The 16,785-nt window shown below is 36.8% G+C and overlaps 1 protein-coding gene across 3 annotated transcripts in view; it reads right to left on the bottom strand.

The window, feature by feature from the left end:
* Positions 1-2,293: 2,293 nt before the first annotated feature.
* Positions 2,294-16,785, bottom strand: part of PRDM5 (PR/SET domain 5) — a 221,318-nt gene continuing 206,826 nt past the window's right edge. For 2 of the 3 annotated variants that reach the window (XM_082609872.1, XM_082609873.1), the window contains one exon: positions 2,294-7,003. In XM_082609872.1, the coding sequence (XP_082465998.1) occupies positions 6,839-7,003 (165 nt within the window). In that variant the 3' untranslated portion in view covers positions 2,294-6,838. Of the gene's footprint in view, positions 7,004-12,501; positions 12,564-13,688; positions 13,762-16,785 lie in introns of those variants that run through there. The other variant, XM_082609874.1, reaches the window with a different exon arrangement.

Raw genomic sequence — 16,785 nt, 5'->3', positions numbered from 1 at the left:
TCAAATGGAATAACAGTTGTTTTCACCTCTTGATTTTTTTCTTTGTCTAAAATAGGTTTAATCCCTTTCTTTCTATCCTTTCTCCCTTCCCTTCCCTTTCCTCTTTCCTTCCCTCTTTTTAAGTATGAGAGAATTGTGGATTTATATAACTTCGAATTTCAGGTAAAATATATTTTGTAACTAAATTCTCAGTGATTTGTTACACTATACCTTGTTAAAGTACTTCCTCACTCAAAGCAGGAGTGTATAGGATATTTTGTGGCTATAAATTATCTTATTGTCTGATTAAAACATGAAATTTGGTTATGTACTGTTCATTTCAATTTTGTGTGTGTATTTTAAATTCCCCATGATATGTGTGTGCATTTGCAATAGACCATCCAGGTACCAAGCTAAAAATATTATTTATAAAGAAGATGAAATATACAAGAAATGTGGAAATATGCTATTAATTTAATACTTAAATAAGCTGTTGAAAATTTGTCTCTAATTATTAACTATATGTAACACTCATCTCAAATTCAATGACTTTTGTCCCCCTCCCCAAGATATATTTTCCTTATCTTTCTGACTCAGCTAATTTTGGTCTAACTGAACATTGGTTTTAACTTACTCATTGAATATCAGTATAAATATGCACCATCACAGGTACGTACATAAGTTATAAATAACTCCTTTAAAGGAGTACTTAATGTGTCAGACATTTAGAAGATCCCATCTTTTTCTACATATGTATAAAACTCAGAGTGGTGTTGTATAAGTGCAATGTGACTGATCTCCAGTAAGAGAAGAGAAGGCATGAGATGGAAGGTGGATCTAAACTTTATCATATATAAGCCTAAGGAAAGACATTTGAGCTCTTACATTGCAATACTCTTACCTGAAATTTTAATTCAAACCTACCCATTTTTAGAAGGGTATTGTTGTACTCCCGTCTGTAGGACATACATGTGGAATTCCTCTTTTATCCTCATGACTCTCTCTCAGTATCTGTAGTCGAAACAAGATGCATGCCCTTTACAGAGCCGGCACAATTAGGGGTAAGATCTGCAACTCAGAAAACTATGGAATAGTGTTCCACAGTATAAAGCCAATTGGCTCAACTCACATACTTAGTCTAATAATACCTTAATCAACTACATTCGTCTGCCCCAATTTCATATTTTATAGTCAGGACAGAAAGGATACAACTTAATATCCTAAATATCATAATTTGAGTCTGGGAACAATACCAACTTGTCACTCTCAGGACCCAGCTGACGGTGAAACTGGAGACTACACGAAGTTATGCAGCAGCTGAAACTGCAAAAGAAATGGATTCCACATGAGAAGAGCAGTAAAGGCTGAAAGTGACACTGAAGGGTGTTGCACTGGACACTGCTTTACTTTGTTACATTCTGGAGAAAGTGGTGTATTTACCAGGTAGAAGGTGACCTGTGAACAGTTATTATGTGCTAAACCTGACTACCAGAAAGTAATGTCAGAAGATTTCCTACATTTCAATAATAAAACTAGATTTAAGACAGTCAAAAGTAGTGACTGGTTAATTTCCACAAAATTTAATTTTTCAGAATTTCTAATTACTGTATGTAATATTCCATAAAAGACTCCACAATCTGCCAACTTAAAGAAAAGTTTTAGAATCAATCATTTGTGATTTTGTTCCCCATGCTTTTATGTTCCTACTTAGCATAGGAAACTGTACGGTTTGCTTCAATTTCATAAAAATTAGTTTCAGACTTTCTTTTGTTCATCAAAGACAGTTTCAGCTCTCCAGGTGCTAATACTTACTTTAGAAAGGAAAAACAAATATCGAGTTGGAGGTCAAATGTACTTCCCTTTTGATGGGTTGCTTTATCAAATATTAAAAAATGAACAAAGGACATATTGTTTCAACAACTAAATCCCAGTAATGGTGGTGTATTCATTCAGATTTCAGCAGTTATACTTGCGTCCATGGTATCAAAGCCCCAGGAATACTTTTTAAGGAATCTCTTTTGTTTCAAGTTGTGCATCAGCAGCTACCATGGGTCAGCAAGAACTATACAAAGGAGGGTCTTGAATTATGTCTACAATGTCAGGCTTTTATCAGATTTACACATCGGTGATGATGAATTTCATATGTTAGGTGTAAAGAACAAACTTCTCCCTAAGTACAGACTCCAATACAAGCCCAGTGTGCCATATGAAGGCTAGATGAGACTAGAAAAGGCAGAACAGATTCATCATCACAGAATGAAAAGCACACAGCAATTTCAGAGGATAAAAATGTGAAATCTTACCATAAGTCCTTTATTAGAAACACATCCAAAATGTACATATACTCTAAGAATAGTCTGTAGTAGAAGAATGGGGGGGAAAGGTATGCCAGTCAAAACATTATGTAAAAGATGTCACATGAAATTAACTTTAAGGAATAGAGCATTATTTGATGTTCTCCAAGAAGACAAAATTTTAAAATGAGGTGTCCACTACAAGCTGGAATTCTTTTCATTTTTATATTATTTTGCAGAGGTAAATGCATTTTGTGTGTGTGTACTTACTACGTAATTCCTAGTATGTCTACAGTGTTCCTTGTCAGAAACAGTGATATTCTATGTAAACTCCTTTACATTAATTTAGATCATCAAGTTTCAGTGGTCCCACGTCCCTTCTCAATTTTCAGCACAGGAATGGTCAATACTACCTAAAATCTTAGTTTCCTTTTGCTATGGAATATGCCAAGGTGGCATAAAAACTTACTCTAAGTGCCTCAATGTTTGCAGGGTTAGGAAGTTAAATATACCAAGTATTTAGGAAGCCTATTTTGTAACAAATATAAACATTTTTATATATGCTGTTTTACAGTATTAAGCATTTTTAAAAAAAAACGTAGAAAGTAAACTTTGACACTGGATCAGCAGCACCATTCTGGTATCAGATCCCCTCTGCATTCTGTACTAGTCCATGGGCCTAGGAAATCTAGAATATTCTGACATGGCCCAGACTGAAGGCTCCAGACTTCATTTTTTATTCTGTCATACAACAAATTAACAACCAGCAGTAATAACACAGTTTTGAGCCCAAGATAGTTAAGGCTACGAAAATTCCAAAGAACTAGTGCCTCAGCTAGTTAAATGAATTCGGACAGATCAAAGTTAAATGAGTGTATCATTTCTAAATCTGCTACTTGGAGAAGCACCATGATGATGATGATATTTTTTTGTATCAGGGAAACCTCACAAGATTGAGACAACACCAAAATGATGAAACACCACTTTTAAAAAAAGGAACACCTAAAACATTAGCCATAACTTTAATCATCCTTAAATTATATTTGTGAATATCAGAAATAATATTATAAGTCAAGTTTCTTTTATTAGTAATGTTGCTTTTCACACGGCGTTTATGTTTGACCAAGAATGAGATGAGAATTAAAGACAGTGTTCTCTCTTGTGGCCCTGAAATCAACTCGGCTTAACTGTAGAGATGCTTTCCAGATCTAGAAATGCTTAGAAATAAACTATAAAACAGGAGGTCTGGGAGTAATGGCAATTATGTTTTCTTCTTTCATCAAAAACAACTTTAAAATGTTCATTTGGATTTTACGATAGAACTGTGCTAGTTACAGTCCTGTAGTAAAATACAATGCTAACACCAACTGTGGTAGTGATTATATAGCTTATAGATTGATAATAAAAATGCTATTGAAGTTCTGCTATATTCACAAATACTGCATTTATATATGTACATGCAAATAAACCTCAGTATTAATGATAAAACCTTAGGGTTTTAAATAGACACATTTCCTCCTACCTACCCACCTCCATATATTCACAACCCCAAGATACGTTTTCACAAGCAACATTTAGATTTGTGAAGGAAAAAATGAATATTTCCAGTACCTAGCCTCTTTTCCTCCCTCCCTTTCAGCTTTGGGAGAGGCAGCAGCACATAAAATTGATTGCAAAAACTAAGGTTATAAGACCTTCTGTGATCCATATTCACACTTATCCAATGAGTTGGCTGCCAAATAGGACAGAAGAGTTTTGAACAAAGTAATGTATTTGCATATAAGCATTTCATAAAAGGATCCTCTGCATACACACACACACACACACACAACGGATATAGAAAATGTTTCGTAGAAGTAGCATTTTAACTATCCTGTGTAAACCCAAGAATGAATCACCAATGCATACGTTTATGCTGCAACTGTTAATCATGATTAATCAACAAAGTGTTCGGTATAGCCAACAACTACCTCCCCCCACCAAAGAAAAAAAAGGAATGGAAAAAAAAATAGAAGCCAGTGATTGTAAAGCAAAAAGGAATTCTAGATATACAAACATCTTGAATGTTAATATACAAAGATATAAAAGCATATCTGAACCTACCCGTATTATTGAATATCTTTCAAAATTATTTAGCCCTGACTTCAGGGTAAGAGTTTGGCCTTTTCCCAAGATAGTACAGGAGCCATAACCTTCTACAGCAGAAAAGAAGAGAAAGATACTTCAAAGTGAGTACCTGCACTCCAGCTTGCCTCTAAGTCTTTCCCTCTATGATTGTCTTATTTATGCTCTTAATTTCTCAATTAAACCAAATCACTTCTTATCTTTTTGTTATTGCTAAGTGATTTAAAAGTTCCAGGATACAAATACTAATATATCTGAAATGCTTATAAATAATCAATCATCTTCTGGATAAAAGGGGACAGCATGCAAATAGTCTTTTAAGGACCTGTTTTGGTTTCAGTGCTTTGAAAAGAAAGGATGACGTACCAGTACGGCTCTCCACACCATTTTCTAAAGTTTTGCTTGACTACAAACCTTCAGCCTGATCAGGTCCAGCACCTCATCCTCATCAGCTCACTCCGCAGCATGCACATAACATGGTTTTGAGGGTAATTTCCTCAGCAGCCCTGTAAATTGTGAGTCACTGAGATTACACAAAATTGGTATTTGGCTTCCTTTCAAGTTTCACATTCATCACATAATCGGGCTATGAAGCATCCCATACAGAGAAGGCAGCATCCAAAGGAATGAGCAGAATGTGTTTAAATAATACACACTACTAAATTTTACAGCTGTCCTTTTATATTCAAATGGTATTAAGCACACTGTCATGTTAAACTGAAAACACTTTAGATCTAAAAATATACCACTGAAACAAATGACACAGTGAGAAGAAACAAGACCAAAATCTACTTGTATAAAATACAGTCTATAATTTCAGAACAAATGCTACATATAGCCATACTTATTAGATATCTTCTAAATTATAATCTGGGCATTTATATTTTTTTAAATTGTCTCTGGTGAATCTCAAATTTAGTATTTTCACAGAGTTTAAACATCTATAACGAATCTTTATGTTTCTTTTTAAAACTGCAACTGAGCATAAATATAATTCTAAAACAAGATTCCTGACTTCAAAGAACTGTCTTCAGATAACCTTTCTCCAGAAATCATTAAAACTAAAAAACTTCCTTAAAATTATACTTCCTCTCTCTTTTGAATGGTCTCCAAATAGGGAAAGTTCATGAAATGGGCTTCATTTTAATTTTTTTCTGGTTTTTGGATTCTTCTACACTGCTTTGACAACACTATTACATTTTATCATATCTTCTCCCAAAACAAGCTGTTCATTGTATGTTGCTCTCAAGTATTTAATTGAAATATAACCTAAAGGAAGAAATTATGCTTCTTGCTTCAATTCCCCTTAAGCATCAGTGATAATTTCAATTATAACAATTGCCAGGTTTACGTTTTTTATTCTGGATTCCTAATTATATAGGATTGAGAGTAATTCAGAAGTGTTTCAGAATCATCTACTGCCAAGATTCTGAAAAATGTCTTTTGTGAAACATAACGTAAATGCTCTGAGGACTCTGTTATGTCTGCACTAACATGTTCTGTGCACTTTTATGAAATGAGAGGGTAAAGGGCCAGGTGTATCATGACTAATATTGTAATACACCTACCGTCCTGTTACCCTGTCAGTCAACAGATAATGAGAACCTATTTTGTTTCCATTTTTAGTTATATATATTTATGTATTGTTAATTTCTAAAACTCACTAGTATGAACTCAGGAGGATCAGCCTGATAAATATTTAAGTGTTATGGTCATTTTTGTGTTGATCTTATCTAGACCATGAATGTCAGCATATGAATGATGAGAGGAAATAATGTTTCCTGAGAATTGTCTAAAATGAGCAACATTTCAATCAATGTTTTAGTTCTTAAATACCTCTTTATTTTAAACTGATCTGTTATAAGGAACTATTTATTAAATAAGATCAACTTTTGGCCTGTTTTCGCAAGTTTTAGCAAGTTTTATCCTGTTATCACGCTTGAGACTTTGAAAACTCTTGCCCCTTATTCTTTATCTGCAGTGAAGTATCTTGGAAATCTTAATCTCTTTCTGGCTAAACTAGTAATAACCAGTTGCAATAACCAGCATCACCAATGCACACACACACAGACACACATACACACATACAAGGATAACAATAAAATAAAAAATGCCTAATACGGAGTATGTTAATAAACTTCACTATAAAGAGATGGCCAAGAAGAGCCATGGCTCCTTTTTCCATTTTTATAAGATATAACACAAGTAGTATTTTGGAAGGCTATAAAGTTATTTTTTTCCATTTGTACCATTTCTTGACAAAAGTAGGATTTTTTTTTTTTTTTTTTGCATATGTATCTACAGACTCTAAAGGTAGGCAAATAAGAACTATGAGACCAGTGGATTACTTTTCGCAACTTCTGCTACGCTAATCAGCTGAGAGAAATCTGGGTTTCGTATTAGGAGCCCTTCTGAATGGCTTAATTCCTTTACAGCTACCATTAGCTGTCAGCCTCTCCATGGATATTGTCCATGTGCACTTTGAGGTAGTCATTCCTTGTAAACTTCTTATGGCAAAACTGGCATTCTGCCAGTGGACGATTGGGATTATGAGTCATCTTGTGTCGGATCAGCATTTTCTTCAGGCTAAAAGCCAAGTCACAAACCTAGAAAAGACCCAAAAATACCAATCATATTATACTGAAAAATCTGAAGATACATCAAGTTATCACTTACACAAAATACAATATGCAAATTCTTATTATCAAGTATATACTGACAGGCCTAAGAACAAAAGTGCTCTTGAAATAAATGGAACTTAACATCCAAGGTAAAAGGTAAAGAAAATTAATTATAGTTCCAAGAGTTGTTTGCATTTAATGTGTGTCCTCTACATCCCAACCACTCTCCCTTCCCCCAGCTACTATATTTTTAAACATCTCTAAAGACACAACTCCCTGGAAACAGTATCTTTCTCCCCATAATTCAGTGTATTAACAATTTCATGTTAAACCTCTTAAACAAAATGCCTTGATCTAGAGGGCACCTTTCTAGTATATGGCATAAATAGCACAAGACATGTCTCACCAGTGATCTTCAATTTGGACCCATGTGTGAAGTAAAAGGTTAACACTGCTTTAAGCATCCTAAGCAGAAGTTCGTTATCCACTATTCCAGTTCTTTATTTCCAATTAAAAATACTTCACATTTTCTTCAGGTAAGCTCTGCGACATTGCCACCTGACTCAACAGACATTAAACAGCCCAATAATTTAAAATATTAAATTAACCCAGAAGATGTGAAGCATAGTTATTCAAAAATAAAACTGAAATGGAATTCTTTTATAATACCAAATTTTCATTCAAAGTTTGGTGTTATTCACAAAAATTCCGTTTACATGAAATTCTTCAAAAGCACATGCATGATAAAATAAAGTACTTAAATAATGTGAAAATTCCCTGAAAAACATAGTGAATATAATGGGAGAGGTAAAGCCTTGTAAAAATACTGGAAAGAAAGCTGAAGTTCTGAATGAGGTGAAGCATGTGAAAATACAAAAGCAAATAACAAATTCACTCTCTCTTTATGGAAGAAGGGGGATTTTACATTCTCAGCAACAAGAAACACAGAAGGGCAAGCCCCCAGTTTGGTGAGGAGAAGGAGTAATCCAATAATAATGTATTTTGAATTACACATTAGTAGCATAGTGTGACATAAAGAAAATAAGTTTTAGAGTTTGCTACGGACTGAATGTTTGTGTCCTTTGCTATGGACTGAATGTTTGTGTCCTTTGCTATGGACTGAATGTTTGTGTCCCCTCAAAATTCATAAGTTAAAGCCCTAATCCTTAATGTGATGGTGTTTGAGGTGCAGCCACTGTGAGATAATTAGGGTTAGATGAGCTCATGAGGATGGAGTGATGGGATTAATGCCCTTATAAAAACGGGAAGCGACACAGATTCTCCCTCTCTCTCTCTCTGCATGCACACACCAAGGAAGGCCATGTGAGGCATAACCAGGAAGAAGGCCCTCACTAAAAACCCAACTACTCTGGCACCCTGACCTCAGATCCATGAAGGCAGAGAATCTTCATATATTTTATTCACTCATATATCCTAAGGGACAAGACAGCGCCTATAGAGTAGCACTAAATAAGTATTTGTTGAATTAACTAACCAAGTTTCAACCTGATTCTATCACTTCCTAAGGAAGTTTAAATGAACAAACTATGCCTTTTAACTTCAGTTCCCTCACCTATAAAATGATCACAATAATCATTATCTCACAGAATTAATACTAAGATTAAATGAGGTAATCTACGCAAATGGATGTTGTACTGAAGACACTCAATAAATGTTAGTGCCTAGTTTTTCTCTTTCATCTTCTCTGGCAAAAAGAATCATCAGCAGGTTGGAAAGAAGAGACTACAACAGCTACCACATGTGGGGTCCGAGAGAGAACACAGCTACTATAAAGAGTAGCAGCTCCCTGCAATATACAAATGATTTTAAAGCAAACAATAATTTTCCATGACAAACATAATGTTTCCAATCAATCTGAGGAAAGGACATTTTTCTTGTGAAATACCTTTGTAAACGTAAGTTTTACAATCATAATTTAAAACAAACTATATACCTTTAAAGTCACTGAAAAACAAAGCCAGGTAAGTTCACGTCATGCAGTAAAAATTGGGATAAAAAGGAAAGACCAAGGAACATGAAAGAGCATAAAATACAATGACAGACTATATAATACATGAGTTATGATAAGTGATATAAAATACTGAGTGCCCTTAAAGGCTCTGAAATTACAGTAAAATGGAAAATGCAAACACATGCTATTTTCAAGAAATGTACTTAAAACAACACACACACCCAAACATAATTTTACAAGGGGGATTGGAATGTGCCTAAGTGTAGAAAATGGTGCTGATGACAGTGCAACGGTACTGAGTAGCCCTTCCTCAAAAGCACCTTGGACGGACAGAGATTATTACTATTAGTATTTTCACAAGCCTTAAAAGAACCAGGAGTACTACCAGTATGATACTCCCAGTCAAAGATGTAAATACAAGATGTTCATCCCAGAATTATTTATTGAAGTGGAGTATTACAAATAACTTATTTGCCCAAAGTTACTGAGTATATTCATTTTGATATAACGATATGAAGAGATACTTCTCAGCTGTTAAAAAAAGATCATACTTAAAAAAACATGTAAAAAAAGGCAAGGGAAAATGTAAAGGGAAGAAAACAGAATAAGATTAATGCACAATTTACAATACTGAAATAAAGATGGTAACTATCTGTACAAATAAGTATTGGAGGAAAATATCAAGAGATTAATGTTAATATTAGTTGACATCAGTTGAGAAATTTGGCATCATTTTATTTCTGTCTTTATTCCCTTCTGTATTTCCTAATTTTTCTAGAACAAAAAAGGAAACAAACTTCCAAATGTTACTTTGGAATGCAAAAAATACCGTTGGCTGAGTGAAGGTTCTACATCCTCATCTTCCATGCATGCCTCAAGCCCACTGCCATCACACTTAGGCGTCAAGTGCTGTAACTCCCTAAACAGCTTTGATAGGTCACCAACTACCTCCACATGGCTAAATGGAATGCGGACTCCTGAATCCTCATTTAACATGAAGTTTCAGTATCATTTGACATACCTGGCCACTTCCCTCCTGCCTTTCATTCAGTTTCCATAAGGACCTGTTCTCCTTGTTTTCCTTCTATTTTTCTGGCTATTCCCCCCCCCCCCCATTTTCCTGTACAGGCTCCTCCTCCACCCTAACCTTGAAGTCTGGATCTCAGTGCCTGTTCCTTAGCCCACTTCTTCATTCATTAGGTGTTTTCTCCCCTGGTGATCTTAATCATAGTCATGCTCTTTGTTACTGTTTATATGGAGATACTCGCCAGTATCTTATCTCTGATCCCAGTCCTCTCTCCTGATCTGCACAGTGGAGGATCTAAATGCCTGCTGGATAGCTCACTGGTGTTGCAAACTCAGTAAGTCTAAAGTTGAACTGGAATCGAAAAAATACAACAAACTAGTGAATATGACAAAAGAGAAGCAGACTCAGAGAACAAACTAGTGGTTACCAGTGGGGAGAGGGAAGGAGAGAGGGGCAATATAGTGGTAAGGGATTAAGAGGTATAAATTATAGGGTATAAATTAAGCTACAGGGCTTCCCTGGTGGCGCAGTGGTTGAGAGTCCGCCTGCCGTTGCAGGGGATGCGGGTTCGTGCCCTGGTCCGGGAAGATCCCACATGCCGCAGAGCAGCTGGGCCCGTGAGCCATGGCCGCTGAGCCTGCGCGTCCAGAGCCTGTGCTCCACAACGGGAGAGGCCACAACAGTGAGAGGCCCACGTACAGCAAAAAAAAAAAAAAAAAAGCTACAAAGATATACTATACAACACAGGAAATATTGCAAATATTTTATAATAACTACAAATGGAATATAACCTTTAAAAATTGTGAATCACAAATTGTACACCTGTAACTTATATAACATTGTATATCAACTATACTTCAATTAAAAAAAAAGACTCTTTGTCTCCCAAATCTAATTCTCAAAACAAAAATGTGCCGTCCATCTGATACTTGCTGGAAATCTGGCAGTCAGCCTTGATCCAATGTCTCCCTCATCCCCACCTCATTTAGTCAATTACCACTTCTTCCCTGTACACATTTCTAGAAGACATTTAATTGTCTCCATCTGTGCTGCCACAACCTGAGTGAAAACCATTACCTGCCTAGACCAGTGCTTCTCCGGCAATAAGAAAACGTTTCAGCATGCACCTATTGTCTGTATTTTTAAATAAAATATACCAAGTGTACTAAGGTATTTATAAGTTATATTATTAGAGACAAACTTTTAAGAGAATGTGAAAAAGATGAAATAAACATTTTTGTATTAATAATTATGACTTCATATTTTCATTAGGCAACATCTAAGATATGATATTTAGGGTTGAAGTCATTTTTAACAAAAATGTAGACACATAAATATTTCAAATGTCTTCTGGATAATTTCAGTTTTTTGGTTTACTTTTTTCCAGATATGATGGTGTCATTTTTTTCATCTAAATTTGCTGCTGACTAGTAATATTAACTGTTGTTTTCTTTTTGTTGCCTTGTGTCTGTATTATTAATATTATTTTCAATCTGTAGTTTCTGTAAAGGACTCTTTTATACAAGATTATTTTATTTAAAAACAGATAACAGAATCCATATCTCCACTTAACTGGGAACACATAAATCACAATCCTTGCAAGCACGGAAAACAAACAAGTGACAACCTGCATCACCATGGAATTGCCACTCTTCCCTCAGATCACATTTCGTACTGTACATCACAAGAAACCAGCTGTTAACAGGGCACCAAAATAATAGAGGGCACCAAAGTCAAGCCTGCTATTCAATGATAATAAAGTTTAATTTTGTTCTTAGTTTTAAAATACACAATAAGCAGGGATCAAAACTGTAATCTTTCCTTCCCGTTTCCCAATGGATGTCTCCTAGGCCTCCTGGGATATGCAGCTCCCCACTCTGGAAACCAAAGCCTAGATTATTGCAACAGCCAGTGTCAGTTGGTCTCAAAGGGGTGGTACAGTTTCCCCTCCCCTCAGGAAATGTTTGGAACTAGGGGAGTTGTGTAACTGTCCTGAAGAATGGGGGTTGCTCCATGCATTTTATATAGGAGAGGAGATGCAAATTCCCTGTAATGTATGGACAATTTTACACTGTCAAAAGGACCCAGGTGATAAATACTATCTGAATCTCTCTGCATCCATCCTTATCCCCTTCTGTCCATGCTCCACCCCGCAGGTGGAGGGATTTTTAAAAGTATAAATGTCATTTTACTACATAAAATTGTTCCATGGGTCCTTACTGGATCCTTACTTACTTTAAGGGAAACTCCTAAACTCTAGCCCAACTAATCAGCTTTAGTGTAGGCTGTTGAAGATACCACAGCCTTCCTGCCTCAGTACTTTCTCCCTTCTCTTTTTCTAGCTGCCTCCTATGCATTCCTCAGGGAGGCCTGTATGATCTTTCTGACAGAAGTCTTCTGTTAAATGCTCTCATAGTAGCCTTTACTTTTCCTTTGTAACACTTACCTCGAGTGTAACTAATTATTTGTGTGCTTTTTAATGTCTCTCCTTACTAGTCCTAAGGAACAGGAAGGCAAGGGTAGTCATTCCATTAGTATCTCTTGAACTAAAGAAAGAAAGAAAGAAAGGGAAAGGTAGATAGATAATTGATAGATACAATCCCTGTGAGCAATATAAGTAACCCAAAGGCTGTGGAATAACTCTGGAGAAACCAAAGAAGGTGTCTTTAGAAATTATTTTCAAGTAAAAGAAACTCTAAATTGTTTTTATAAGTATAAATGAAAGTTTGTGATCATACGTAAGATAGAATTAAAATTTATTCCCTATTTTCTATTTCCCTGGCTCCTTCTCTAAACCTCATGTCAAAAGAACAAGAGATACCAAACTCTTCAATGGCTTCCTGTTGAAATTAGATTCGAAATAAATTCCTTAATGTGGCTGAAAGGATACCAGTTTGCTCTCCAACTTTACCTTGCACCCCTCTCTTCCTCTCTCCCTGGGCTCCAGCTCCCCCTGCCTTTTTACTTCCCCTAACACTGCATGTTCTTTCCCACTTACAGGCCTTGATTTATTCTGTTCCCTGAGCCTAGAATGCTCTTTCCCCCATGGCTCCTCTTCATCTTCTAGGTTACTTAGAGTCACTTTCTCAGAGAATTCTTCCTTAACTACTCTTTCATAGCCCACCCCATTTTTTCCTTTCCCAATCTTTATCATAAAATGCAATGAGACATCTATTCAGGTTTATTTGTTTAAGTCTGTACTCCACAAGAATGTGAGTTCTATGAGGGCAGGGGACATGGCGTCTTGTTCACTGTTTTATTACAGTTATTTATTTCTGGCACAGGGACTAGGTTTTAGGGCTGACATCAGCTTTCACCGTGTGCCAGTAATGACCCTTAGCAATTTCTAAACATTAGCTTGTTCAATCCTCACAACCACCCTTTTAAGTATTATCCCCATTTCACAGAAGGAAATTGACACACACACTTCTGTCTCAAGCAGGTTGCCCAAGGTCACAGAATGAGGAAGTGGTTTCCAGGATTTAAACCCAGACAGTCTGGGTTTAGAGTCTATACCACCCCCCAAGGGCCAACTATTAAAAAAGTCTCTCACTTCAAACAGAGATATGTGAGCCCACTATACTTTCTTCCATTTGCCTGGCTGACACCATTTTTAAGAAATAAAAATCTCTTTGAAAAAATAAAGGAGGTTCTCAGACAGTTCAGCTCACCAGTGTGTTGTGAGGGATACGAAGTTCAAGTCCATTTACATAGTCACCATGGGAAAATTACGGCAGCGGCAAGCTGGAGAAATGGAAAGGAAGTTGAGCAGGATGCTGAAGTCACTGATCACGGCTCAGAATTAAGGAGTTCGAGAAGCTCCAACAGGACATGGGATTGGAACAATCCAACAGATTGTTGAACGAGGGCCAAGGCAGAGGATTAAGTGTCAGCAGAGAGTAGCTGATGTCACGGCTGTGAAACTGACTACCTAGACATTAAAAGCTATGTTTTCATGAACTTAAATACAGTCATTAAGAGACTTCAAACTGATGCTCTGTATAAATCAGCCAAATGTAAGGTCTTTTATAGTCATTTTAAAAATAGGGAAGAGCAAGGAGTTCCAATAGTGCAACAGAGATGCTTCCTTTTCTTTCTTTCCACATGTGATTCTTATACAACCCTTCAGCCTACTCCAACTTAGTATTAATTCACATTCCCAAAAAATGGGAAAATATTTTGTTCCTTCTCTAGGCTAGAGGTAAACTGATTTTGTCTTAAGATAAAGGGAAACAGCATGTTTAATAGAAAGTCCTTGGAGATAATGTTAGAATTTTATATAGACATCTTCAGTTAACAAATATTTATCACATACAATGTGTCTACCACTTCAGTAAGGAGAACAATGACAAAGAGCACTCTGCCCTGCCTTAGTGGAGTCCACAGTGTTAGGAGAGATACTTGTAATTCCATGAACATAATGCCAAGAGAGGCACACAGGAGGGTGCGATGACTCTTCCTGGATGCACAGGGGTTATCACATCCTAAGTTGGGGAGTGACATTCCAGGAAGAAGGAAGAAGATGTACAAAGGTATAGAGGAGTGAAGAGCAAGGTTCAGGTGGGGAATGAAAACTGTTCACTAAGGCTGAAGATGAGACACTGTTAGGGGAATAACTTGAAAAGGAAGTTAGAAGGCTGGAGCCAAATCCTAGAGACCCTGATAATCATAATAAGAAATTGGAAGGATGTATATTCTGCAAGCGGTGGGACTTGAAGAAGAGACTGAAACTGAAGTATAATTTAGTTAGCAAGCTAGAGAGTACACAACTGGAATCAGGGAGGCCAAAGAATGTTCCACACCAAGCCAGAAATGATTTGGACCTAAACAAAGACAGTGGTCATTGATTCATTTATTCATTCCTTTAAAATATTCTCTGACTGCTTCTTATATGCCAGGCACTGTTCTAGGGCTGGGAATACAGCAATGAACAATAACGAAAAACTCTGTTGTCATGGAGCTTATAATAAATGATAAATAATTAAACAAACAAATATGTAATATTTCAGGTGGATATAAGTACAGTGAAGGAGAAGACGACTATGGGGTGAGGGTTAAGAAAGTAATGGAAATAAGAGAGAAAGAAATTTGAGCCGAGAACTGACAGAAGCACAGGAACAGATCATAAAGATACCTGAGAAGGGCGTTCCAGGCTGGGGAAACGGCAAATACAAAGACCTATTCACAGGAGTGTGCTCAGTGCGTCTGAAAGAACAGCAAGGAAGCCATGTGGCCGGAGTGAGGCAGAGGGGGTGGTGAAGCCAGAGAGGCTGGGGCACAAGGGTGGGGGGTGCATGTCACATGGCCACTTCCAGACTCTGGCACAGCTCTGGTTTTCACTCTAAATGAGATGGACGGTCGTTGAGGGTTTGAGCCAATGAGAGTAATGTAATACATGTGTAGTCTACACACACATACGTAAAATCTGACTCGGGTTTTAGAAAGATCACTGTGGGTGGCCAGTTGAGGACAGACTATAAAGAGCAAAGATGGAAGGAGGGAGATCAATTAAAAAGCTATTGTGTTGTTCCAGCAGACTAGGTTGTTAGTTGTGGAGGTGTAAGAAGTGTTCACATTCTCAACTTACATACAAAGCCAATCAGATTTGCTACTGCACTGGATGTAGGGGGTGACAGAAAGAGAGAAGTGAAGGTGGCAATGGAAATTTAGAGAAGGTGATAGGTTTGAGAAATACAGACAAGCAAAGAGGGTCAGGAATTACTGGGGCTAAGAGGAAGCTGCATGGGTTTGATCCCTGGAATCCTGATTTGGCCAGTTATAAGCAGTGAATGATAGGCAAGTCATTCAACCCCAGGGAGACTCAATTGCTTCCTACAGGTGTTAATAACACCTACATATTTCTGGACTGTAGTGAAATCAGAGACTATATACAAACCATGGATCACTGTGTCTTTCTAACTACAGAAGCTCAACTAGATGATGCTATTGGTCATGGCTCAGGGAAAGAGAGGTGTCTGGCATGAGGCTCAGACCTTTGGCTTGGGCTATTTGGAGACAGTGGAGTTCTCAGAGAGATGGGTAGTTAAAGGAAACATGTTGAGAGATTGAGAAGGCTGGGAGATCATGATTTCAGTCTGGAATACAGGGGAGATATCTCATAGGCACCTCACAATATCTGTCTAGAGTTCAAAGAGAAATCTAGGCAGGGAAAGAAAGATTTGGAAGTCATCTACCATATGTATAGTAGCTAAAGATATTTAAAGTTGAATAGGTATGGCATGCTGGGGGAGCTGCATAGCATGGAATGACTGGGCCTAAGGTGTTAGAGTAGTGTTGATGAGTGAGGTGGCATTTGAGCAAAATTGTAAAGAACTGAAATGGATATGTATCAGTTTCTTCTTTACAATTTTGCTCAAATGCCACTCAAATGTCATATATATATGGTATATGTCTAATATATATATATATATATATATATATATATATATATGGTAGACAGTGGGAACAGGAGCAGAAAAAGACTTTCTAGGCAGAGGGAACAGTGTATGCAAGGTACCTGGAACAAGAGACAGATATGAAACAGTATCACTGCTTCAGGAAACTCTAAGTGTTAGTGCAAAGAAACTGCAGAGTACAGACAGATAAGATTATTAAGACATAAAATAATAAGAATTGAGAAAGACCATAATAATTTTTCAGTCAAGTAGGAAGGCAGATTTTACCTTATAGGTTGTGAGAAGCCATCATAGAGAAGCACATGACTGAGTTTACATTAAAAAAGTCACATTGTGATATTACTACCAAACC

This window comes from Mesoplodon mirus, assembly GCF_964341445.2.
Source record: "Mesoplodon mirus genome assembly, chromosome: 2".
Taxonomy (NCBI): Eukaryota; Metazoa; Chordata; class Mammalia; order Artiodactyla; family Ziphiidae; genus Mesoplodon; species Mesoplodon mirus.
The sequence above is the reverse complement of the archived record's forward strand: the minus strand, read 5'-3'. Positions and strand labels throughout refer to the sequence as shown.